Source organism: Crocuta crocuta, unplaced genomic scaffold (genome assembly GCF_008692635.1).
Source record: "Crocuta crocuta isolate KB4526 unplaced genomic scaffold, BGI_CrCroc_1.0 scaffold101, whole genome shotgun sequence".
Lineage (NCBI taxonomy): Eukaryota > Metazoa > Chordata > Mammalia > Carnivora > Hyaenidae > Crocuta > Crocuta crocuta.
In genome coordinates, this window is record NW_027527956.1 from 157,234 (window position 1) to 183,982 (window position 26,749).

General features: G+C 39.0%; 1 protein-coding gene across 1 annotated transcript in view; it reads right to left on the reverse strand.

The window, feature by feature from the left end:
* Positions 1-8,333: 8,333 nt before the first annotated feature.
* Positions 8,334-26,749, reverse strand: part of TMX3 (thioredoxin related transmembrane protein 3) — a 43,857-nt gene continuing 25,441 nt past the window's right edge. The window contains exons 10-16 of the mRNA XM_077752673.1: positions 22,820-22,918; positions 20,480-20,537; positions 20,237-20,290; positions 19,337-19,393; positions 14,857-14,986; positions 13,379-13,447; positions 8,334-11,789 (exon numbers count right to left, since the gene is read on the reverse strand). Of these exons, the coding sequence (XP_077608799.1) occupies positions 11,532-11,789; positions 13,379-13,447; positions 14,857-14,986; positions 19,337-19,393; positions 20,237-20,290; positions 20,480-20,537; positions 22,820-22,918 (725 nt within the window). The 3' untranslated portion in view covers positions 8,334-11,531. The remainder of the gene's footprint in view (positions 11,790-13,378; positions 13,448-14,856; positions 14,987-19,336; positions 19,394-20,236; positions 20,291-20,479; positions 20,538-22,819; positions 22,919-26,749) is intronic.

Consider the following 26,749-nt stretch of genomic DNA (forward strand, 5'->3'; position numbering starts at 1 on the left):
ATCAACTCTTAAAAATATTATTGGCTTTGGAATAAATACATTGACTTAGTTCATTAATAGTGCAATTAATAGTGCAGCATTAAATATAAAATATGTTTATATAATGTCCTGCATAGCAAAGATGGCGGGAGGAAGGAATTAATATCCCTTGGATCAGTGAAAGCTTCAAATAGGTGGTGATTTATCAATTAGGCTGAGTTTTTTTTCTTTTCTTAGGGTTAGTGATACTCTGATATAAGTGACAGTAGTCAGAATTATTTACATGCTTTCCTGGAAAAAATTATAATCATATGTCTGCTTATATATTTATTAATTTTCCAAGTTGATTGAAAGGGATGAAGCTTTCTATCTCTGCTCCTGGCTTTTGAATATGATTTGTTCATTTATTTTTAATAGCAAGAGACTTAGAGCTCTCAAGAACCAATTTGTTCAAATCTTTAATGTGCATATTTAATTTGGTACCAAGGTTTTTATTTTACATAAAGCCACATGGTATCTACGTTGTTTGAGATATGGTACTTCTAAAAATGCATGTACAATGCTGCCACGGTACATTTTATCCAGAGCTACAATATATATTTCCATCATATTTCATATTAAAAACACCTCAGTCTTTATTCAAGATTACCACAATGACACAAGCATTTATAATAATGCTTACTCTGTTCCCCCCCACACACATTTATTTTGAGAGTTTTGAAACCTACATGAAAGTTGCAAGAATAATAATTGTTGATTCTAGGTGAAGCATACATGTACCTTCCTGTCCTGTACTTAGAACCACCCATTGTAAACATGTAGCTACTTTTCACTTTACCTGTCTGGATCCCTAAACACATAGGAAGAAGTATTTGTGGGTGTTTGTTTAACTAGAACATATAAAACTGACTAAAAGCAGAATCTCTGGGGTCCAAGCCGTGGGGCTGTCCCTACCCCCTCTGTGACAGCCATCACTCCACAGAAGACTGCGAATTTTAGCTCCTCCCTTATTATAATTCGTGGACAATGTGAAGTTATACAATCCAGCTTCTTCGGGAAGAAACTGCATTTGATCACAAAAGTCCGATTACCTGGAAGTGAACGGTACCTGATGGCCGCAGGTGCTGGGGCAGAAATACCCTTGGCAGAGACGTGCTTTGCTGTCTCGGAGCTACGCCCCAGGTTAAATGCGTTAAATGTGTATCTCCATACACATTGTAGACTCCCAGCGGTAACTGCTCACATAAAAAAACTTGTTTTATCTTATTTTACGTAAGATAGCGCAGGAGAAAGAAGCAACACTGTGAATACTTCTGAGTTTTAAGTTTCATTTTCTACACAAATGACTCATGGGGATGAATGGAGCCAGAAAGCATGACAGTTGGACGTTGGTGCCTCACCAGTGCCCGGCCACCACCCTCATCTCCAACAGCAGAGGCTAGTGTCAGTCCCCTGAGCCACGCCGTTCCTCTCTAGAGGAAGGACGGTAGAATGAGAAAGGGAGATGAAGGAGCCCAGCTGGACATAACCTACTTTCTTGTTTACAAGAAAAAAAAAAACAAAAATCCACTTTCCTGAAGCTGCTATTGTTGTGCCAGCAAGTCAAGGAGGGGACTGAAGCATGTCCGGCTCTTGTGTCCTACCTCACCCCTGCACGCTCGCCAGGGAGTCACAGAAAACCCACTCCTTTCAAGGCACTGACACTTGGCCCTTCCCTAGTAACCATTTAAACCATCGGTTCACAACTGGGAGTCCACATCGGCTGGGGAAGGTTTCTTTCTCCTCTCTGTTTTGGCTTCGGGAAGAAGATCGTCTGAAACCAACCTGATGGAATTTCTAGGGCTTATCCATATTTTCATAAATCATCTGAGGCAATGGATGCCTATGAGATTCTGATAATCATTGCTCGTTCAGAATCCATAACTTAAAGTATAGTAATTATCGCCACAAGTCTCACAGTTTTACACTGACATTTGCAAAGGAGCTAATTAGTTTTCAACAGTATTTGAGGGATAGAGAATATTTGGCTCCCTAAAAGCTTTCATAGTTCTTCATCTCTAATCCATTCTTATTGTCACTGACTGTGTAGATTTTAAGATTTTTGACCCCAAGCTAAATAATATAAGAATCTTCCATATTAAAACATAAAATATTTCCAAAGCTTATGACATTTTTATGTTAATTACTTTTCTTTTGCTCAGTCAGTAAGCATTCAGACACTTTTGGAACACGCATTTAAAACCTTCAATTGAAGTAAGTCTTTCTTCAACACTAACATACTGGTAATAAATACATCATTATATACATATATTCAATTACTCATCTATTCATTCATTTATTCATAACTATTTATTGAGTGCATACTTCATGCTAAGCATGCTTCAAGAACTGAGAATGTAGTGTTGGGGAAAAAATAAGATATAGTGTCTGTGACCATTCAGGGCTTACATTCGTGTATATTTAAGGTGCGAAGCAGGCAGTAAACAAACACGGTATAATGTTACAAAGAAATGCCTGTAAAAAAGCAGCAAAGGAGTTAGGGAGACCTGGAAGCCGGGAGGTTTAATTTAGGCAGAATGGTTTAAAATGCCTTAATGATAAGATGGCCTCCAGTGGGGAGGGAGGGAGTCACATGGAGGGCCAGTGGACCATCATTCTACTCAGAGGAAACAGCTGGTGCCAAGCCACGTACTTGGAACAGCAAGGAACGAGAGGACAGGTGGAGGTAGCAGAAAGAGCAGGCGGGCTGGGGAGGTGGGTAGGAGATATACGTGTGCTAATGAGTCAGGGGCAGGGATGTCCTAAGGAATAATTACAAGTTGTATCAGTTTGGTAGGGTGGCTGTAACAAACCACAACAAACCAGGCAGTTTAAACAACAGGGAGTCATTGTCTCACATTTCTGGGCTCAGAAGTCCAAGACCAAGGTGTCTTGTAGTCTTGCAGGGTTGGTTCCTTTGGAAGCCACGCGGGAGGATCTGCTGCAGACCTTTCTCCCGGCTTCCCGTGGTCTGCTGGCGATCTTTGGCGCTCCCTGGCTTGTAGAAGCATCACCCCGCACGCTGCCTTCATCCTCACACGGTATTCTCCCTGCATAGGATAGGTGTTTGTCTCCGAGTTTCCCCTTTTTATTAGGACACCAGTCATTTGGAACAGGGACCCGCTCTCTGCCAGTATGACCTCATTTTAACTCATTCCATCTACAATGACCGTATTTCCCAAGAAGGTCACGTTGTGAGGTAATAGGGGTTACGACTTTGACATATGGATTTGGGGTGACACATTTCAGTCAATAGCACAGTCCACGGTGAGGGAGGACCTGGTCTGTGAGACTGAGGCAGCAAGACACTGGAATGTTTTGAGCAGGAAAATGCCATGATCTGCCTTACATCATACAAGTGATCCCCTTAGCTACCCTTCCAGCGGTAGGCTACAGTCAGGCAATGGTGCAGGGGATTGAAGTCTGGAACGGGTGTAGTGGCCTCAACCAGGCTGCTACCCTGTAAAGTCCTGCGAAGTTTGGCCTCCAAGTATATTTTAAAGATACAACTAACAAAAATTTCTCACAGCTTAGATAAGAGGCATTGAAGGAAGGAAGTCTCAGATCAATCCAGGGCATTTGGCCCAGGTAATTAAAATGATGATGTTATCATTTACTGAGATCAGAAAGACAGAGCAGAAGCTGGATTTGGTGGGCGATCAGTATTTTGGATACATTGCTTGAGTTGCTTACCAAACACCCAAGTGGAGATGTTGAGTTGGATATAAAGTCTGGAGTTCAAGCTGGCGATCCCAGTTTGTGAGATGTCCACACATAGGTTTTTAAAATCAAGAAACTGGGGGTGCCTGGGTGGCTCAGTAGGTAGAGCATCCGACTTCGGCTCAGGTCATGATCTCACTGGTTCGTGGGTTCGAGCCCCGCGTTGGGCTCTGTGCTGAGAGATAGCCTAGAGCCTGGAGCCTGTTTCAGATTCTGTATCTCCCTCTCTCTGACCCTCTCCGCTCATGCTGTCTCTCTTCCAGAAATAAAAACATTTTTTAAAAAATCAAGAAAATGATTGAGGAATGATGTTGAGCACCTGTTAATAGGTCTATTGACAATTTGGGTTTTCTCTTTTCTAAGTTTCCTATTCAGGTCATGTTCTCATTGTTCACAGTGGTTTGTCTTTTCCTTATTGATTTGAAAGTGTTCCTTATATATTCTGGGCACAAGACCTTTGTTAGATGTAAGTATTGTGAATCTCTTAATGACATCTTTTTTTCATAAACAGAAATTCTTAATTTTAACAAAATCCAATTGATTTTTAATGGTTATTTGTGTCCTCTTAAACATTTCTTCTCTACTGAAAATCATGAATATTTTCTACAAGAAACATTAGTTTTATTTTCCTGTATTTTATATATTTAGGTTCATGATCCATCTTGAAATAATCTTTGTGTATGGGGTTTAGTATGGACCAACATTTACTGATTCCCATTGATACAGCCAATTGATTCAGCACCATTTACAGAAATCCTTTTCCACACAGAGATTTAGACAAGAATATCTAAATACACAGCAAGTACTACTTCCTAGAAATATTAAATTTTACCAGTAGGGAAAGCCAGAAGATCATCACTTAGCAGTAGAATGAGTTATGTGGTCAGGGAACTCCAGTCTTTCTATGGTTCCCCCATATATGAAGATGATCCTTAAATTAAATCAAGCTTGGAGCAAGAAATTTGCTTGTTGCCAAGTGAAAAGGGGAAATGGTTACCTGTCTTGTACCGTTGGCTCCAGGAAGCTTCTCTTAGAAGGAAAGCTCCCTTCTAGCTTTCTGCAGTCTCTTGTAAGAACCTTCCAGAAGTTTACAGGGAGTAGCAACATGCCCTAATGCCCTGAGATACTTCTACCAGGTCCCATATGAGCACACTGTTCGAAGGGAACAGTGAACAAGTCACTGCCTCACTTCTCCTTTCCCACGTGGACTCTGCTAATGGATGAGTAATGTTACTTGTTAAACAATCATCAGTAATTCTACAGAGATCTCAACCTTAGTTTATCTCCAAAGACTCTTTTGAGCTGTACATCTTACCATAAATATTAAAAAAAAATTAAAGTATCAATGACTTTTCTCCACAATATATCTGAGGAATATCTAATAATTTTATAAATAACAGTGGCTCTATTTGGAAAAATAAGTTCTGCTATTATCTTCCTAGATGTTGGTGGACCCCTGTGAAAATTATTGTTATAATTTACACATTAATATTGGAATGACTGTGTATTTATGAGGACCCTAGGGAGGAAAGTACATTATTTTGAAGGCTAGCAATTCGGAATTTGAGATTACACTATTAACAACTCCGATTGTACCAAGTGTGGTAATTTGGGCATGAGAGGCTTACATAATAATCTTGGAAACTATGCTACCTAGGCTTTCATGAAAAATGTGAATTTACCTATGTCCAAATTTAAGGTAAATCTTTTACTCTTTCCAAAATTATCCCTTGTAAAAAAGAGTCACCTTCTACCTAACAAAAAAATTTTTCAGATTAAGTCAGTCTTTCATTTGATTTAGAGCAGTGACGTAGTATTTGGAGAAGTTGTATGATCTTAAAATCTCAAAAAACTTATAAAGTTCCTCTGACAATCAATTTAAAAATAAAAAGGAGATGGAGGACTCTAACAGATTTATTAGTTATGCAGATTATTTCTGTGTATAGCCTCAAAATTTTAACTACTAAATGTCATTACATGAGTCATTAACATCTAAGCATTTACTGTTAGGTTTGCTTGAGTTCTTATGGTTTGTAATAGAATTTCTAGGACTTAGCATCAACCATGTTGAGACACTCGGTACATCACGCACCTCTGATGGAAGAAAACCAGTTACATAAATCCACAAGTGAACACAGTGATGAGGACAGAGATGGAGCCATGCGGAAAAATTCAATGAGTAGAAGAATATCCTCAGTTACTATATATGCTTCAGTTTCACTGGACTGCTCCATAGACCCAAGTAAAATGTATTAAATTCAATATATTACAATCGGCCAATTTTTAATTAAAATTCTTTTTTTTTTAATTTGAAAGAGACGGGACTATTGTAAAATGGACAGAGGGTGGCTTTAGTGTTTATTTACATTAATGGCCTTGTATAATCTCTGTCTAAGAAGGAAAGTAGTGTGTCAATATTTTCAGTGTGGGTGCTCTGAACCTCCCTGACAGCCCATTCGGTTTCTGGAGATTTCTTTTGTGGAGACCCCTTTCCTCGCATTGCGCTCCACACCTGTTACCTGTATCTACAGTACAGGCGCAGTTACAGACACGCTGGGTAGATCCGATGCCTTCATCTGTAGGAAGAAAGCCACTGTGCTCTGCACCGCCTGGTCTCTTACCCCGTGTCCCAGAGATCCAGAAGACCCAGCAAGGATTTCATGTTGAACAACAGATGATAGGAGAAGGAACACGAAGACAAACAAAATAGTAGAAACCTTGGAATTGAACATTTTAAGTGATGACTGAGGTCGTGACTGTTCTTTACTACTGTATCCTCAGCACACAGAAAACATTTAATAAACCTTTGTTGAAAGAATAAATTGCAGGGGTGCCTGGGTGGCTCAGTCGGTTAAGCGTCCGACTTCGGCTCAGGTCATGATCTCATGGTTCATGGGTTCGGGCCCCGTGTCGGGCCCTGTGCTGACAGCTAGCTCAGAGCCTGGAGCCTGTTTCAGATTCTGTGTCTCCCTCTCTCTCTGACCCTTTCCTGCTCACACTGTCTCTCTCGCCCAGAAATAAATAAAACACACACACACAAAGAAATAAATTGCAAGAAAACAACTACCACTTTCTTACTAGTTGTTGAAAATCCCTTTTCAGTTTATAGGGAGATGGACTCAAAGGAAAGAGTTCTCTTCCTGAGAACTACTCAGGAAGGCTTTCAGGATAATCAAGTCATCTATATTCAGTATCAATTAGTATTCTAAATCTGGGCCCAAATAACTCTTGTATCTGTCTAAACTACGTGGGCTGATAAGCCTACTGGATACGTGTACCCTCCTCTTCTGCTTGCTCACGTTCACTTAGAGCACAAAACCCAGAGGATTTTCAGAGATGTTTGTGAACCTAAATTAATTTCAGTGTTAAAGAAAACTTACTTCTTCACATTCCTACCCATGGCAAGGTTAGAGCTTGAAGTGAAAAGGTAGCTGAGCAAATTTAAGCATACTAGTACTTCATATGCTTAAAAGTCTAAATTCAAAAAGAAGGGAGAAGAGAAATAAATTGGAAACAAAAATGTGATACTCTGAGCTGTTTTCATGTGCCAGGCATGTTCTAAACATGCCTCATGTGCAACTCACTCAATCTCCTAATCCAATGAGATGGGCACCATCATCCTGGAGTTAGCACGGGAGCAGGGAGGGTAAGCCTCTTACTAACTGTGCGCAGCAGGTGACAGAGCAGGACTGGACTCCAGGCCCCCCACACCCACAACACAGTCCAGCCTCTCAGCAGGGCCCCGGGAGCCTGTCCTCACCCACGGAATTCACACAGTGGACTCGCCTGGTCACTCTTAATGAGGTCTATTCTAACCAGCTTGTTTGTATGATTCCCAAGTTGGGTGGGGCCATTGTTTTTGGCTGTTACACCCGTGCCAGAGCCAATTCTAATGAAAAACGTGCCCATGGTATAAAATATGAAAAATGAATTATTAAAAAATTAGTATTTGTATAAAGTTTGCTTTTTCATAATATACTCTCCCCATTTGATGCTATTTTTTTTTAAGCTTATTTATTTTGAGAGAGACAGAGACAGCGCGAGTGGGGGAGAGGCAGAGAGAGGGAGACAGACGATCCCAGGCAGGCTCTGCGCTGACGGCACAAGGCTCGAACTCACCGAACTGTGAGATCATGACCTGAACCGAAACCAGGAGTCAGATGCTTACCCAGCTGGGCCACCCAGGCGGCCCCCTCTGTGGTGCTATTTTAAAAAAGAACATCTTGAGGCTTTAGATTCTCCCATTTTACTGACAATGAAAAGGAGGGGAGGCTGTGTTATGTCCAAGGTCACAACGTAGATGTCCATCATGGGCTCAGGTTCATTGCTTTAACTCTAAACTATGAAATTAATATTTAAAAATAATCAACTTTCACAAATATAAAATATACCTGACAAATCTCAGGTTCTTCATTTATAAAGGGATTAGGTAGCAATCTGATCTCAGATGTGTTTAAACTCATTGTTTCTAAAATGATGAAAAACTTACAACTTAATAAAAGGGAAAACATTTTGTGGAAGATCAGTCTTAGCTATCCTCTTTGCTTGCACAAGAACTATTTGTGTTGAAAACAAAATATAAATAGCAAAAATAATAAACATGTTTTCAATTAATTTATTTTAGAAAAAAACAGGTTTACAATTCGTGCCATAAGGCAAGATATCATGAATTCAACAAGTTAGTAATACAGACTTTCAAAAACCTTTATAGATTTAGTCCAAAGTAGAAAATTATTTTTTGCCCACTCTTGGACTCAGACACATTCAGAAAAAATATATATTTATAAAAATAAAACGGCAAACCTAATCCCACCATTAATTAATTGATAGTCTTAACATCCCACACTGGTTCATTTGAACAATGTGTGCACAATAAGAACAGCTTAGTATTTTTTCCTGTCCTGTGTCCACAGCATATGAAGCAATGATCAAAATATGTAAATTACTTTTTAGAAAACCAAAACCAAAAAGCCCCTGAATCAAAACACAAGAAACATCAACAAAAATCCACTAAAAAAAAAAAAATAATAATACGGCCGTTTACTCACATAGGCCCTTCCTTCAACCTTCAGATATTTAGCTCTTAATGCTATCTGTATGTCAGACACCAGGAAAGCATTAGGTATGAAGAAGATAAAAACTCAGGTCTAATACACCTCAAGTAAGTTTCAGATAAAAGTAGCTAGAGAAGTATTACTGTGTATGATGAAACAAACAAAAAGGACTGCAAGCTATAATGGGGGGGGGCACTGTTTCATGTACTTTCTGTCTTTGAAATATAATTAAATTGTTTGAGCTCAGATCCCACAACCACCAAGCATCTAGAATTTTGAATTTTAGGGTTAGAAATAGAAATTTTATTACAACTGAAAGAAAGGTAAAACTCCAACTTACTTAATATGTAATCATGATAAGATTCACCAATGAATTAGGGTATATGTGTCCTAATACTAACTTCATTAAGAAATTAACTTTCTTTTGCAGTAATTTTTCCTGAAACGAAAATAGCATTCCAAGTGCAGATACCACATAAAAGGGAAAAGTGTACTAGTGAAGAAAATTTTAAATTTGTTTTGTAAGAGCTTTGTAGAAACAAATAAAATGCAAAATTTTAATAGAAAAAGAAAAAAGTATTTACTTATTAACTATCTATCCATTTTGTTTTCCTAACAGACACTGAGAAACACAAATAGAGTATTGGGCAACGGTAGAAGCTGTGAAAAGGAAACAGAGAACTAAGGCATAAGTTTATAGATTAATAATCCCAATAAAAAGATCGCTGAACTTTTTGTATGTTGATGTATATGGAGCTTTGAATCTTTCTCTCCCCCTACTGAGGTCTTTCATTTGTAAGTGATGCCTGACAAAGGCTGAAAACGTACAACGTACAGATGATGAACATCTGATGGTGATAAGCAAGAAGAAAACGGGGACATTTCCTACAAATTCCTGCTGCCCCTGGCAGAGGCTAAGCTTTACCTTCCTTCCTAGACTCAAGTGAGGTTTTGCACCCACCTAAGCTTTATTCACTGTGGCAGAACAAGCTTGACCCCTGGGAACATTAGTATTTAGCCTCCCAAAGAATCCCTCTTTACTCTTTGGAGACAAATCTACTTGTTTAATTAACAGCATTCATCTCCAGTTTCCACTTGAGAACATTTCTTTCCATTATTTCCTGAAATTTCCTGGGACTTCCTATGTGCTTCATTATTAAAAATGATAAGAGCGCCAAACAGTAAGAATAAGCATTTAATCACTATATGTAAAAGAGCACGTGGATACGATAAAACGACCGCTAGAAACTGATTTGGACAAGAGTTTTGGTTTAGTCGTGAGCAGCACGGTATCAGAAATCAACAGCTGCCTTGGGACCAAAGCCCTGAACAACTTCAGTATCAGGGCCATGAGCTGCATATTTTTAAAATGATTACAGATTTTTCAGCATTTAATAAAAACCATTCTATTGTTTAACTCCATTGCTCAATGAATAATCACCCAAACAATGGTCATCTAATAAAAACCTAAAGTTAGCTAAAATGAAAGGCTCAAATATAATCTACAATAAATATATCATAATGTTACTTACAACAATGCCAATTTTTATACACTACTTGGGACAGAATTCCTATGTTACTTCATTAGAGAGAGAAAATGAAATGGGTGTCAGAATTGAGAGGAGGGAGAAGGTAACAGTTGGCTCTTAATCACTGGATATAAATTTTGCTGACAGGCTGATTATGTCACTCGTTACTCATTATGAACATAGACATGCCCATAATATTACATGACAGACATGTCAATAAATTGTATATGTATATGTAAATACATGTGCATGTGTGTGTGTATACACACACACAGATACACACATTATAAGTTACCATAAAGTTACCATAGCATAAACATTAAAAATACAATATATATTACTTTTAAAAAGCAGCAGGAGCTTGTTATCAAAGGAAATTTTTAGAAGAAATTCCAATATATAAAACAAGAAAGAGAAAAACGAGTAGGTCGTTCTGGCTAAGGCAGGGCAGGAGTTCACACTCTCCCCTTTCTACAGTGGTCACCGAGACACATGTGAAGCGTGGCCCAGCCCGTGGCCTGAAATCACTGCTCCAGGTCAATCCTGTTTAATTTCCAAAGATTACACTTATTTTTTTCCCACTATATAGATCCATATGAAAATTTTATAAGGTAACTGAGTAGAAAGTTAAAAAGTAACATTTCCTCTCCTTTAAAAATAACAAAATAAAATTGCTATACTATATAAAACCAAATTATTTTTAAGTCATAGTCTTAATTTGACCCATGGAAAAAAGTGTTAGTTCTCCCTAAAGTGCTAAACTTTAAAGATGTAATTTTGCCCATGGAAATCTTATCTAAAATATATGAGGAGAATGAATGGTAGAAGGTGGAGGTACTGTTTTTCTTTATCACACATGTAACTTCTACCTGACTGACCAATTTAAATATTCTGCCCAGGAATCTTAATTTTGTCTCAGAATGCTCAGATAGAGAAACATGCAAGAGAACTGCTCTGCTAAAATAACATCTATGCAGTAAACGTTGATGGAGTGTTTCCTCATTTCTTTTTTTGTTTTAGATAAACATTTCCTCTGTTTGCTCCAAACGCCTCCCCATTTGTGAAGGGCAACTTTAATCCATGCAAGCTGATGTTAGCAAAATACTAGTAACATATTCTCTTTTGTAAAGATCATGATTAAATGCCTAAGTTCAATAAATAGACTCTTTAATAATCTGAAATCCTATCAAATATTCCACACTAGCAAAGTTCAATCTTTCTTCTTCTCCAGTACATCTTTAGGTTCTTGCTCCGTAGACCCAAGGGCGGCTCCGCCGCTCGCCTCCTGTTCTTTGCTTTCTTCCGTTGGTTCTTGGCTTTCAAGTTCACTTTTGGACACCTCGTATCGTTCTTCTATGTACCCGCCATCGGCGTCCGCCGTGTAGATGCCGTAGCACATGATACTGATGACGCCCAGGGGAAGGCCGAAGAGAAAGCAGCCCATGAGAGGGGAGCTCCTAAAGATAGACTGCGGGAAGACGGTCGCAGCTCAGCACGTGATAAAACCTCTACCCGCTTCTCCCTCTTGCTACACCCCGACTGCTTTTAGTTCTAGTGAATCAATGTCAAGATTTCTGCAGTAACTACCATGTTAAAGACACTGTAAGCGACAGAAATTTTACCCTTTGTGTGTGTATCCCACTACCAGCAGCAGAAAAAGGTGCCAAATACTCTCTAACTTTTCTACAGACACTTATTTTCCTCGCTTTAAGCACAAAGGTCTCTCAAGATGGTAACTACATGCCCAGAAGCTCTGGAGTCGGATCCTGGACTAGCGGAATCAGCTCACCGAGAAGGCTGGTTATTTACCGTATAGAAGGGACACACACATTCCACTTCACAGGACATTTAAAAACTTTCTACTTACTGGTTAGTAGTAAAGCCACATTAGCTTAATAACAATTCCCCTCAGTTTATACACCATCTCCTCAGGTCTCAGAAAAGTAAAAGCAATTTTACTGAATAGGTTTTTCAACTATATTATATTCTATGGGTTGTGACTGTACAGTTCTCAGACTGTAACTCTGAGAACGATATAGGCAAGTTCCGAGGATGGCAAGGTCACTTTGGATTGAGATAACGGAAGCAGGCTTCCCAGAATTAAAGAGTTCTGAGTGGAAATTTAAGCATGAGTTAGAATGAGGCACGGAGGGCACCAGGCGGCTTCTGTGGTATTCAAAACCTAATGAGAACACTTGAGATGGACAGAGTATTCTCACATGTGTGACTGGAAAAGGGAAGGAAAGTGACCACATGTGACGATTTTAGTTACACTCACTGTGTAGAGGAATACAGAATGGACAGAGCCAGGGTAAAAGGAAGTGAAGAAACTGTGCCGAAGTCGGAGCAGTAGCCAGACATACGTGGTAAGGGCCGGCTCTGCTGACTTCTACTTTGGTAACTGCCTTTGGCCATAATAGATGAAAACACCCACGGACTGAGTAGCTCAAGACAGACAACTGTAACTGAACGTAAGGCTCAAATTTAGGAATGCTGACCGGGAGCTGAAGCAGGTTCAGATCCAGCGACTGAAGGGTAGGAGGAGGAAGGAGACTGGAAAGTACTTTCAAGTCATGCCATTGAGGTAATGGTTCTGAATTCTAGTTAACTCACCCATCATCCAGAAATGAGTAATAAGAGAAACCTCATTTCTACCTGAAGAATACATTTTCTTAATGTAAACATGGACTAGTTCTTACCTTTAAAATTAAAGGTATATTTTTAGGGGCACCTGGGTGGCTCAGTTGTTTAGGCACCAGACTCTTGACTTAGGCTCAGGTCACAATCTCGAGGTCATGACATCAAGCCTTGCGTTGGGCTCCATGCTGGGTGAGGAGCCTGCTTAAGATTCTGTCCCCCGCTCCTCCTCCCCGCCCCTCCGTGATTTCTGTGTGCGCAAGTGCGCGCGCACGCACAAACACACACACACGCTCTCTTTCTCAACATAACAGATGTATTTTTACCTAATCCTTTGATATTTCAGATTACCTTCATTAGACATAAAGCACCCATCCATTCTTAATTATCAATGACACTAAGCAAACTGTCACAACTTACCACAATAGTAGATTTGGCATCAAATATTATTCTTTTCAATCTCTGCAAAATGCTATCACCTCCTTGTGCCTTAAATTTAACCAGGAAAGAACAATTAAATTATTTAAGTACTACAACTTCATTTTTATGTTCTATAATCTTACAACTACAGGTCAAGGGTTGACCCCAGGAGATTACAAAAAGCACCTCAAAGAGCCATGCGGGGGGAGGGGGGAGGGGTTATAGCTCAGGGGCAGAGCATTTGACTGCAAAGAGCCATGCGGGAAATATTTGTGGGTTTTCTGACCTGCACCCCCTTCCATCTGCCTTCCTGTGCGAACACTTGACCTCCTCTGAAGAACTCAGTCTCCCCTACTGACACTGCAAGCACCCTGGCCGACGCCAACCCACCTGAGCCCTGTCCCACCCCTGGGCTTAGCTGAGCTGGTTACAGTCACCGCAGGACCCCCTAGCTACTGTGTAGGGCAGTCTCCCCAAGAGGGACGCCCAAAAGGCAAAAATGTGCTCGAAGGCAGAGAGGAAAATTCCTGATGAAAATCAAATCCCTGCCTTGAGCCGTCTCTGAAGTCTGGCTCATTCCTTGAATTTCCGAGCTATATGAATCTCGTTTTGCGGTCAAACAGTTTGAACCGGGTGTCACTAACTTACCTACGGAATTCTCACTCATATAGTGAGTTTCATTTCAACAAGTAGTATTTTCACAAATATAAAATTCCTACTATGTGATTGTTTCCAGAAGAAACACTTGTTATTCTGTGAGCCAACTTTCAAATAAAGTTGGTAAAAAACTGAAACAAAAGTCTCACAAAATAGTAATTACACTTCATAGAATTTCACAGAAGTCTCTTATTTTTTCTCTTTTATTCTAGTGTACTGAATTACGATGCCTGCTGCTCATAATGTGAAGTGACTTCATGAGCCTGTAACACGGGTTACAACCCACACTTTGAGTAAACACCGCAGTCAGTGCTCCTTTCAGGGAGAAGTGCGAAGTGAAGACCACCTGTTCGTTATTTCTATGAAATACTTTATCCAACTGGATTTGGACTCTCCACTGAGGCCGACTCTCAGTACGTTTCCTCGTCTCTCTTACCAAAGGTTTTCGGAGGAAAGCAATCTGAATAACTCAACCCACTTGTGCTCTTGAACCCAGAAAGGTTCGGGGCCAGGAGCGGTCACTAGTGGGACAGCTCCGCACACCACAGACCTCTCGGCAGCTGCAGCCCTGACTCCAAATGCTGCCACCGCCTCCCGGTCACTGTGACAGCCAATGACCGTAAGACAGCTCCAACCCGGAAACCACCTCCGCCAGAGAACCTTCTGTCTCAGAGACCGTGGCTCTGCGGCTTGAGGGAAACGAGGCCGGAGGCCGCCCCTCACCCTGGTGACGGCTCCTCCCCTCAGAGTCGGAGGAGAAGAAAACTCATTTCTCCTCTCCCTCCTCACACTGCCCCGTGAACCTGAAGTGAGCAGCTCACCTCCACTGTGCCATCCAGGATGCTACTGATGAAGTGCACCATGTCCTCCACGCTGTTGATCTGTCTGTCCAGCAAAAAGTACTGTTGGTTCGAAGTATTCAGTACGACCACCGTTGGGACTTTCAGTTCGCTGAAAATAGAAAAAGAAAGCAAAACACACATTGAACAGACATAACAGATATTCTGACAATCGTTTCCAGGACCTCTCAGTAATAATAAGTTATAAGAGGAGGAAGCTGTATGAATAGCTTTCCTCCCTGTGCCTACACGGAGAAAATTTCAAATTGTGCATCAATTCAAAAAACAGCTAAACTAAGACTGTCTGAAAAATATTCTAATGTACAGCATCAGACAGCTTGGGATTTACGATTAAGCAGAAGGATAGAAATTATTAGGTACAAAGTGTCCATTTCCGGGCAGTCTCAGTCCTTTCCATCCGAATACCAGCTGCGTTGGTCACACACCCGCTCCAGTCAAGGGGCACAGAGGGCACGCGACGGGAAAGAGCACGGGGTCTGGGGTCACACCGCTTGTGATCAAGCTCGGGGCTTTCCCGCCCATTACCTTCTAAGCCTAATGTTTTTCATTTATAAATGAATAAAAGGTGGGTCGTGGGAGGGTATCTACCTAGTTGTAAAAATTAAGAAACCTCAAGTTAAATACTCAGCACAGTCCCCTGTCCATGACACACATTCCACAGACACGATTCCGAAGTCTCTGAACCCCGGCTCTCCACTATGCCTTCCACCGCGTCCTCAGGAAGGCCTCCGCTGATACGACAGGAAACTTTACCAATAGGCATCATTTAATTGAAATAATGTGTTGGTTTTTTTTCCTTTCAAGGATAGGTTGTTGGCTGAATAATCATAGCAGCTCAATTCTGGATGTCACCTACACAAGGGTTTATGGCTATCTGTGTGCCTATATGAAAATACTATACAAAAGCACAAAACTACAGAACAATTCACACGACTGCATTATCACCACATAAGTGACAAGAGTCCTGTGGATTGCTTTATTGCTCAAAATTCCCTACCCCTCCTGATGCCACACCCTCTTCCCAGTGAGGCAGGTAGTGAGTGCTGTGTGAGTCCTGATGTTGGGCTCAGCCATGGAGCGGGCCGGGGGGAAAGTAACAGAAGGGACCAAAGCAGAGGCTTTCACTGTGCTTGCAAGGCCAGGCGTGCCTTCCGGTATGTCTGCGACTGCCACAGCAAGACCCGCAGGAAAACTCCTGCCAAGGTCTAGGCCATGGAAGACTGTGTGGCTGACTGGGCCTCAGTGGCAGTGTGGAGCCAAGCCATCTATGCCCACTCAACAGGAGCCAAGCCCAGACAAGTGAGAGAGTGAATACTACTGCTTGAAGCTACTGGTATCAGGTGGTTGACTACCCAATATTATCATCAGGCAAAAATTAACTGATTGTATAATTAAAAAAAAAAAAATCTTCATTCTTGTTCATAATACAAAAAACAACTTTTTGACTGACAACAGTTTAGTTATTAGTTATCATAATGCATAAGTAGCAAAAGAGTTCCATTTTTACATAATGGATCAGAATCTGGCCTGCCTATAAAAGCACATATTGTAAAAAACTTAAATACACAGATGAACTAGAGACTATCTGTTGTGAAATAACTCTATTCGAATAATGACAGAAATGGAGAACATCACTTTATCCTATTCCCTCTTAATTATATTCACAAAAACCCCAAACAAAACAATTTAGTAGACCAAGGGTCTGACAGAACCCTATTTAGTTTGAGAAAATTTAAAAAACACAGTCAGTGCTTCCATGTAACTATCTTAAAAAATATCTTGTATTTGTCTGAAGTTACTAACATTTTAGGTATCAATACCTATCAAATTCCACTACCTTATTGGACAATACTAATGCCACGGAAGAGCTCTGGAGTAAGAGAGATCTGGAGCTGAGAACTGGATCTCTTTAACTTAACTTGCTGGGCATCCTTTGACATATTATTTAGCTTCCTTGAGTTTCTTCTAAGAAATTTCAATTTCCTCATCTATATAAAATGGAAATAATAGTACCTACACCTTACTGAGTTACTGTAAAACTTAAAAAAATACATATTGACCACTCAGTCCAGTGTCAGTCACAGAATTAAGTGCTCAATAAAGACTTTCAATTATTATCACATAACTGTCATCATATGCTTTCTCTTCTTTAAGGAAAAAAAAAAACCCAAAATAGGAGTAAAAAACAAACAACACAGCACAACAAGGTGTTGGTGGTAGTGATTATTGTTCTCTGACCATAACTGTAGCTCAATATGTCTACTATCTCACAACTCATGTTAAAAGTCATACTCATGAAGGACGGTCCATCATCTATACATATTCTTAATATTACCCTGGATCAAGGAGTTGTTTATTAGACCCAAACTGCTTTGGCTTCTTACAAACCATGTTTTACTGAATGTTGCCTGGCCTTGAAGGGCACTATAAAAAATGACTGTATCAAAGTACCTACTATATATAGAGTGTAAAACTCTGTAAAACTCCTTATACATAAAAATGTATTTCTATTATACAGTGTCCCCCTTTATGAGATCATACACCACAGCCTATTCTCTTAGGTTTCTACAAGATCTGCCATATTCCTTATAAGCAATAGTTGTTTGACAGACTATGGGAAATGTGTAAATAATATTTTTCTACTTTGTTTTGAGTATGAAAAATTCAAGGCCAAATTTTTCAAGGACCTTTTATAATTACCTATAAACGATAAATACCTAAAATAATAAAGATCTTTTATTTTATTTTCCTTTGTCTTGATTTATTTGTTATATATGATATCTGATACTTTATGTCACTGGTAAACACTCCCAAATTTTTATTGTAAGAAAAGGGGTAATAAATATAAATGAATAAAGGTAACACTATAATTTTAAGGCTTTTAACTGAAAATTACAAATGTTCCCTTGGGATTGTAAGTTTGGTTTCTATCTCCTCAGTGCTCTTCCTTGGGAAACGGAACAAATACCCTGAGACCTGAATGAAGGAAACTGCTGCACCTTCGCTACCAGGCAAAGTCAGGGAACACCAAACACGGCACAACGCTGTGACCTTGAACAGTGCAAACACTGGCACCTCAGTGCTGCTGGCCAGGTCAGGGCCTCTAGCGGGCTTCCCGCACCCTCGCTTCAGGGGCTCCTGCAAGCTCCACGCCCTCCAAAGCCCCATTCTCCTACCCCCTCTTGCGTGTGTGCTGTTAAGCAATGCCTCACAGAACTTCTCTGCATTTCTTCGTCCAGGTAACTTCTAATTACTGCCTCCTCTAGCAAGCATTTTCTGAACCTCCTGCCTTTGTTTGCACTGGGGTGGGGGTGAGAGCCTCCAGGTTTCCAGAACCTTCTACCACAAAGACCTTTTCATACAGATTTGCAATTACTGTGTCGTCTTACCCAGCAGACTAGAAGCATCTGGACTGGGACTCGACTCATTTTCTACATCAACAGTACCAATCACAGCATGTAACATGTAGTGAATATTAAAGGTCTACTCCATAGAGTAGTTCTTATCTGAAATTACTTCAGTATAAGTAGGTTAAGTGTTTTCTAATACTAACTTTTTGAAGTCACAAATCAAATCTTCACATCATAAACACAGCTGATAAAATTATTTTAAAATTGTATATTTTCCCTATAAATTTATTTTAATCTGTTAAAATAAATTCTTCTAGAATAGCAGTTAATTCTTGAATGTAAAAACATTCTACTTAAGGGATGCATGGGTGGCTCAGCTGGTTAAGCGTCCAACTCCTGATTTAGGCTCAAGTCATGATCTCATGATTCGTGAGTTTGAGCCCCACATTGGGCTCTGTGCTGGCAGTGCAGAGCCTGCTTGGAATTCTCTCTCCTTCTCTCTCTGCCCCTCTCCAACTCATATGCGTGCACTCTCTCCCTCTCAAAATGAATAAAACTGTGTTTACTTAAATTACATTTACTCATTAAAACTGAACTTAAGGTGTGTGTTAAACAGAAACCACAAAATCTAGAAGTTTTTGAACATTGTCTTCTTTCCAAAATACTGTAAATTATTAACATGGAATTGAGAAATACTTTTTTTTCTAATTTTATCTGAAAGAGTAGTTTGTGTGTGTGCGTGCCCACATTGNCCAAATAGTCTCTGTGCTGTCAGCACAGAGCCCGACATGGGGCTCAACTTCATGAAATTGTGAGATCATGACCTGAGCTGAAATCAAAAATTGGATGTTTGACTGAGCCACCCAGGCGCCCCAAGGTAATTTTTTTAATATAGTGCAATTATTAAAGCTCAGTGAATTTCAAATTTAGATTACAAACCAAGGTAAGATATTTGAGAGGAGAATGTCTGCATCAGCATATATGAAAGTGTTTTCTTTCCAGCTAGTAGTCCTTTTGTTTATCAGAAACAGAAATTTAAAAACTGACAGAATTGATAGGGAAATCATTTACTCATTTAGAACTTTACTTACTCCATTAGCAAAGTATTTATATAGTCATTTCCATCCATATGGCCAAACTGAAAATCTCTAACGAGCAACAACCAAAAGAAAAACAAAAGAGAGAGAGAGAGAGCAATATTAGATACAAAATAAGGTAAATATATACCAAGAACTGAACTTTAGGGCTTGGTAAGCATATAAACACTGAAAACATTAAATACAAATCACATAAAATCAATGTACAAAAGATTATGAATTCTACTGGCTCCTGAGATACAAATACACATGAGTAAAATTAAACAAGTCCTAAAACATTTCTACTCTACATTTACCATGCAGGGCAATATAAGCTTTTCTAACTAAAATATGTTTAATAAAAATTACCCCCTTCTTCTAAAAAGAACTAATCAGAAAATGCTCATAGCAGGAGATATATAAACACGTATCACTTATACTTCACTAGTATTAAAAATAAAAGGGGATAATAAGTAAATATTAACAGATTTATAATGAAGGTCTCTTATGGCAGCAACAAACACAATGATTAGCACAAAGCGAAAAAGATCAGTTATTTTTTTATAGTTATTCTTTGAGTTCTCCTGAAAATCATCATCTGTCTGTATCTGACTTGTGATTCCACATTTAACTTCGTCTTCAATGCATGAGTGCATATATCCTTACCACAAATGTATCCCAAATCCTATCAAGAAGTAGGCTACAAATTACAAATGAAAGTTTCTTTTTCACTTATATGACATATATCAACAAATTTTAAGTCCAAACAATTCATACTGAAATGCAACTTACTATAGTTCGCTTCAGTATCTTGACTCACCTTCGAAAGTATAAAAGAGTACTACTTTTGCCTTACCATATAACAAAATGTAATTAAGCAAAGATAAAGGAATGTTCCTGAATGTAATCACTTACCTATGGAACTGGTCTCTGTAATCTCTAGCAACTTCCTGAATAATTGATTTTAATCTGTGAAGGAACACATGAACATTTCATCTCTGCAGTTTAAAAATATATTATGATTTTTCAATTACAATATCTGCTGCCTTATCTACAGCAGTGTAGGAAAAGTAAGATACTATACCAAGTTTATCTGAAGCCATGTAAAGCTTCCATGAGACGGTATTTGAAGCTTAAAACTATTTGAAGACGCTATACCTGGTGTGTTCGTTTGATGTATTTTTCTCATCAATAACTGCAATCGCCACAAGCTTTCCTGAAATGAAGAATGGCATATCTAAATTCAAAGCCCTGGTCAAACTTCAATTATTATTGTAGATGTGAATTGGTAATTAGTAAACAGCTTCTAGAATTTAACTCCGATGATCCTACATGTTATACACAGTAGAATAAATCAGTGCACTGGTCAACTCCAAGTGACATCCTCCCTCCCAGCCCCCAACCCCCATCTGTAAATAATAGTAACTATTTATATACTCAAATTGTCTTGTTTTCACACAACTGACAAACTGACTAAAATAAGTATTTTGTCAAAAGCTAAGACATTAAGAAATAAGCTGATAAAAGAAATTTACTATCAGTTAACGTAGCTCTGAAAGAATGACACGTAACAAGGGAATGATGTTTACAGGCTACTCCTTCCAGTACCATGCATGGGTCACTACCTGCCACTAATGCTACACAAAACAAGGCTGACCCCAATTTATCTAATCCTGAACAAAACATTCATCTCTACTATCCTCTAGTGGACTGGACAGCATGATGTAGTAAGCAGAGCACTGGGACTGGAGTCAGAAGACCAGACGCTGCAATCCAGCGTGTCTATTCTGTTCTAGGCCAGGGCGGGTGGCGGGTGGGGCATGGGGGGTGCACAGCAGTGAGGCACCACCGTTTATTAGCTGAGGGATTTAACCACACAGTGACAGCCACACAGACACAGCCCTGCATCAGTGGACAGCACAGTCTAGTAGTAACAGTAACATACAGAGAAGGTTACAGTAACATACAGGGATCATTTACAACAGACAAACACATGTAAGCTAACAACGAGAAGATTCTGAAGGAAAGGAACAGGAAGCGACAAAACAGTGCTCCGAAGTGAACTTCATTAGTTTGCGAAGACCAGTAAAAGGTGTTGTTAAGAAGCAATGTCTGGTCTGAGTTTGATGGGTGAACATGAATTAACTGCACATTCCCAGGAATGAAGGTGCACTGGCCCATGGTGCACAGGCTTTGCAGGAAACCGAGAAGTCGACGTGGCTGGAGAGGAGATGGGAGACTCGGGCGGGGTCAGAAGACGCAGGGACCCGCTGCCACCAAAGCCAGGGTCTCTTGTGCTCGTGTGGAGAGTGGCCAGGGGGACAAGGGGTAGGGCTGAGCCGCGGCACTACCAAACAAGGGCAATTATGCTGGACACAAAAGAGGAACATTCCAGAGCCAACTTCTTTCCGAATTAATCTGGGAGAAGAGACTTAAACCACCTCAAGGTCATGGGGTCCCTTATGATTACTGAACCAAAAGTAAAACTACTCTATTCCTATATTGCTCCCGTCTTCCCTTCACAGGGGTCTGAAAGAGTCCGGAAGTAAACCACAGTCTTCGACAGCATCCACATCAACTTCCAACACTGAGCTAGCGCCCGCCTCTCCCTCTGTAAGGATAAGCAAAGATAGAAACGTCCCTAGACTCAGAACATGAAAAAGTGGGCTCAGGAGCCAGAACAAATATCCCAAGAGTCAGAAAATAACATGAGAACCTATTAGAACATTTCTAATTTGTATTCTTGATCAGATTCAAGAGCAGGAAAACATGAAGAGGAAACTATGCATACTACTTCTCATGTAAAAAAACTGAACGCTTAAGTAAAATTTTCCCATTTTTTTAAAATCTAAAACTATACTTTCATCACACTTACCAATGAAATTGTAAACGAAAAAAAATTTGGCAATAATATCCATAATTTACTTCTCATTTGTAATTTAATATAAACTGACAAACACTTCCTCCTACAACTTACATGGTTAACTCCTTATGATAGTTTGCATCTATTTAAGACCCTACAGTCAGCTTCTGATAAACTTTCATTTCTGCCTCTATAAATATATTTACTTGGTTTGTCCTTTCCAATCATGCAACTTTAAGAACCATGCCAATGCGGTGCCCACATTTTCCTCACAAGTAAAAGCAGGCCTTAATAGGTGGTGATAAGTTGAATTCCAACTCCTACTACAAACTCACCCTCCTAATAAAGCTTCCTGGTTATTTTTTCTCATTTCCTTATTACACAGGCTTGGTTTTCTCTGTCACTGTAAGTTGTAACCAGTGAACCTTTTCTAACCAACCTTTGATCCCTATCGGATGTTTGTTCTTTGTTAATATTAATCTATATTCTCATAAAGTGGAACTGGCATTCAGGTCTTATACAAGAATGAAATTATGAAACAGAGCTTAAAATTCATTCCCTACAAAATCAAAGTAAAGTAACCAGTAAACGAAAAGCAGTGCAGACTGACAGAGAGTTGTATATTTGCTTGTTACCCGTGTCTCCAAGTTCATACAAGAGGAAGCCGTCCATGGTAAGATAGTTCTGAAACCTCTCCCTGTTGATCCACGATGACAGATCACCATCCTCGTACTCTTAAAAATAAAACAAAGCTAGTAAGTTATATGCAGATATGACTTTAAAATGTTCATAGCGTTCCAACCCAGCAATATACATAAAATGCCTTGACACAGAACAATAATCTTAAATTCATAAATTTCATCTTAGGAGTCTATTCTAAGCAAACAGATGTATAAAAGGATTAATGCACAAAGCAATTCTTCACCGTGGCATCATTAAAAACAACAAAAGATAAATGAAAATTAAGGAAATAAGTGAAATACCCTAAACATAAAGTAATTTAAATAATTATGGTAACTTATGGAAGACCATTTACAGACTTTGAAAACAGTAGTAATTAAGTGGTAAAGCAGGTTGCAAAGACAGTATTACAACATAACTGTAACTCTGTAAAACATGAAGTATGAAAAAAATGGACAGAATGATAAAATGAAGGCAAATACTCCTACCAAATGGTTATCTTGGGCTGACGGTTATTCCTGAATGATGGCACTATGGGTAATTTTTTATTAAAATTTTTTACTCTTTTCTATTTTATGATATTTCTACCTCAGTTTAAGATCTTTTCTCATAGTAAAACTAACACAGCATACATATAAAACCATAGTATTTTGACCTTTTTCCAACGTCAACTACTTCCCCTGCTAAGTAGATAGAAAGCATTTATAATATGAAGTATTATGTCCTGATTAGAAATAGAATTCTGAAGTAATTGTGAACAATTATTAATACCGCATGATAAAGAAACTGATGTAAAAGCCTCTATGGCTTTCAATATGTTTGGCTAAAGACTGGATTTTAATACTTCTTGAAAGATGTGCTTTTTCTGTCACTTGAATTGCTAAACAAAACATTTCAAGTTATGAATTCTATAAAATAAGTGACATACTGCAAATCTGGAAGTACTTATGGATTTGGATTTAGAATCAGAAGAATAAACATAAAATTATGAGTTGATTATTGGGCCACAATCTCCACTGCAGGTCAAAAGCAAATGTTCTAAAGATCATACAAAGTGATACATCTGAAACTCATCAGAAAAACTATCCTTGGGGTGTGTGGGTGGCTCAGTCTGTTAAGTGCCTGACTTTGACTCAGGTCATGATCTCAGGGTTTGTGAGTTCGAGCCCCATGGTGGGCTCTGTGCTGACAGCCCAGAGCCTGGAGCCTGCTTAGGATTCTGTGTCTCCCTCTCTCTCTGCCCCTCCCCTGCTCTCTCTCAAAAATAAATGTTTAAAAAAAGAAAAGAAACTATGCTCCTGAGCCCCTATCCCAAAGCTTCTAAATTTACTGATAACAATTAACTACTAGAAGAAGCATTCAAAGCAAACCCGTTTTATCTGAAGCTTCAGGCAGGTTCTCAAACTAACTGCACATCAGGAAACGCTGGCCTCTATAATAGCTACAGATACTTAACCTACACCTCCTGCCCACTCACAGGAGGCCCCATCTGAACCAAGGCAAGATGAGGGTGGGTACTTTCTTAGCCATGATAAAGAAGAGATTTACGTCTAAACAGGTATGATCAGGCTTTTCCCTAAAAGAAACAAAGTGGCTCTCTGAAGTGTTAACAAACTCATAAGAGAACCAGAACAAGAGATCTGAACACTAATGCTTGATTACACTATTCTGATTTAGGGGGAAAAACCCAAAGGAATCCTATTTTTTCATTTGTAAAATAGCATGAATAGTGATCTCAGAAGGTCTGTTATCAAATAAGACAATATATGTTACAATATATGTTAAGTGCTTATCGCACAAGGAGTGTAGTAATCAAAGACCAAATGGTTAGAATCGGTGTAGATATGCATTATTTTCCTTCTCATATTTTCATATATGCAAGTTCCTTTTAACTTCCTTTTTAAGCCCAATGTCTAATACAGACAATCAATAAATATCCAGTGAATGAACAAATAAATCAATGAACCTGTGATTTAATTATACATCCATCTCCTTATCTAACACTCTGGTTATCTCTTTCATAATCTGGGAATATTAATCTACTTGCTTTAGTATCTACCCCCACAGATTATGGTAAGGATAACATGAAGTATCAAATACATAATAGTATTTACTGTATAAACCATACAAATAAATGGTGGTCGTTATACTATAGCAAAAAAATAAAATTCAGCCTTTACATTTATTTAAATTAATGAATATTCAAAATTTTAGAAATGCTTAGTTTTCATGATTATTAAAATAATTAAAATGTTCCTTTCATTAGAAAAAAATCAGAATATTCCTTTTATTAGATATTCTTCTACTTACTTGAGTTATGTAAGGACTCCAAAGCTTACAGCTCTCAAGTAGTTCTAGTTTCTTGTCTGTTATAAGATAACAAGACTCTAGAATATTTCTGCAATGTATAACATGTTCCCTATCTGTGCTCTCCAACATGGTAACAAAAAGCCACACAAAGGCACTGGGTACTTCAAACGTAGCTGGTGGAAATAAGAAACTGAAGCTTCAAGCCCAAATGTCCATAGACTGGACTCACGAATGGATAAAGATGTGGTATATATATAAATGGAATGTCACTCGCAGATCAAAGAGAATGAAAACTCACCATTTGCAATGACATGCATGAAGCTAGAATGAATTATGCTAAGCAAAATAAGTCAGAAAGACAAACACCATATGATTTCACTCATATGTCAAATTTAAGAAACGACACAGATGAACAGAGGGGAAGGGAAGGAAAAATGATAAAAACAGAGACGAAGCCAAACCATAAGAGACTCTTCAAAACAAACCGAGGGCTGCTGGAGGGGAGATGGCTGGGGGCTGGGCACTGAGGAGGGCACTTAGCTGGGATGAGCAGGGGGTGTTATATGTAAGTGATGAATCAGTCACGCTACACTGCATGGTAACTTGGACTTCAATAAAATTTTTAAAAAGCATCACATCATGTGCCTTAAATATATGTTAATTCTCTCTCAATAAATGTAGAAAAACATAAAAAAAGGAACTGAAGCTTCAACTTCAAGTTGTAACGCAGAAGGTCTCCAAGACTGCTATCGGGCGTGACTTGGCATTTACTTTTGCTTCTGAGTGGCTGTGTGGGGTCTAACCGATGCAGTTTCACTGTTTCCCCTGCAATTTAAAGGCTCTCCTGGAGCCCCTGGGAGTCTGCTCCACTGGCCTGAGGAACCCACTGCATAGTTTTGAGACTGTGGGAGTAGGTATTTGATAATGCCAAGAATTACTGCAGATTTTATTAAGTGTTATAACAGCCTGTAATTATATATAAAGGAAAAGTAACATTTTTAAAGAGATGCGTAATGAAGCACATGGTGATGTAAAGCCTCTGGGATTTGTTTTAAAACAGTTCAACAAAGAAAAAAGTTGTTGAAGCAAATGTGGTAAGATCATGGTAATTATCCAATCTGGGTGGTGGGTATGTGTTTTTTTATTATTCTAGCATTCTCTTGATTAGGATGTACATTTGGTAGAACACAAGCATTTTAAAAATAGGCTGAGTACTTACTTCACTGCAGAAATGCTGAATAGCAGTGAGTGGTTATTCTGTCAGGAAGAGAGGGAAGGAGCGAGGGAAGAACATACCTACGGGGACTTCACCACTATTGAAGGGGTTTTGTTTCTTCATCTTTTTGTGAGTCTGAAACATTAGATTTTTTTTCTATATAAATAATTTTGAATGTTTTAAAAAAATGCACAGAAATTGCTCAAAAGACAAATGACCGGATCAAAAAAAAAAAAAAAAATTAGAAATTCATTGTAGGCAAGACCCAGAAAGCACATTAGATGGAAAAAGTAAAGCTGAAGGGCAAGAAAAACCTGCCAGTCACTCAACTAATGGGAGATGTAAGAATTGCTGCATC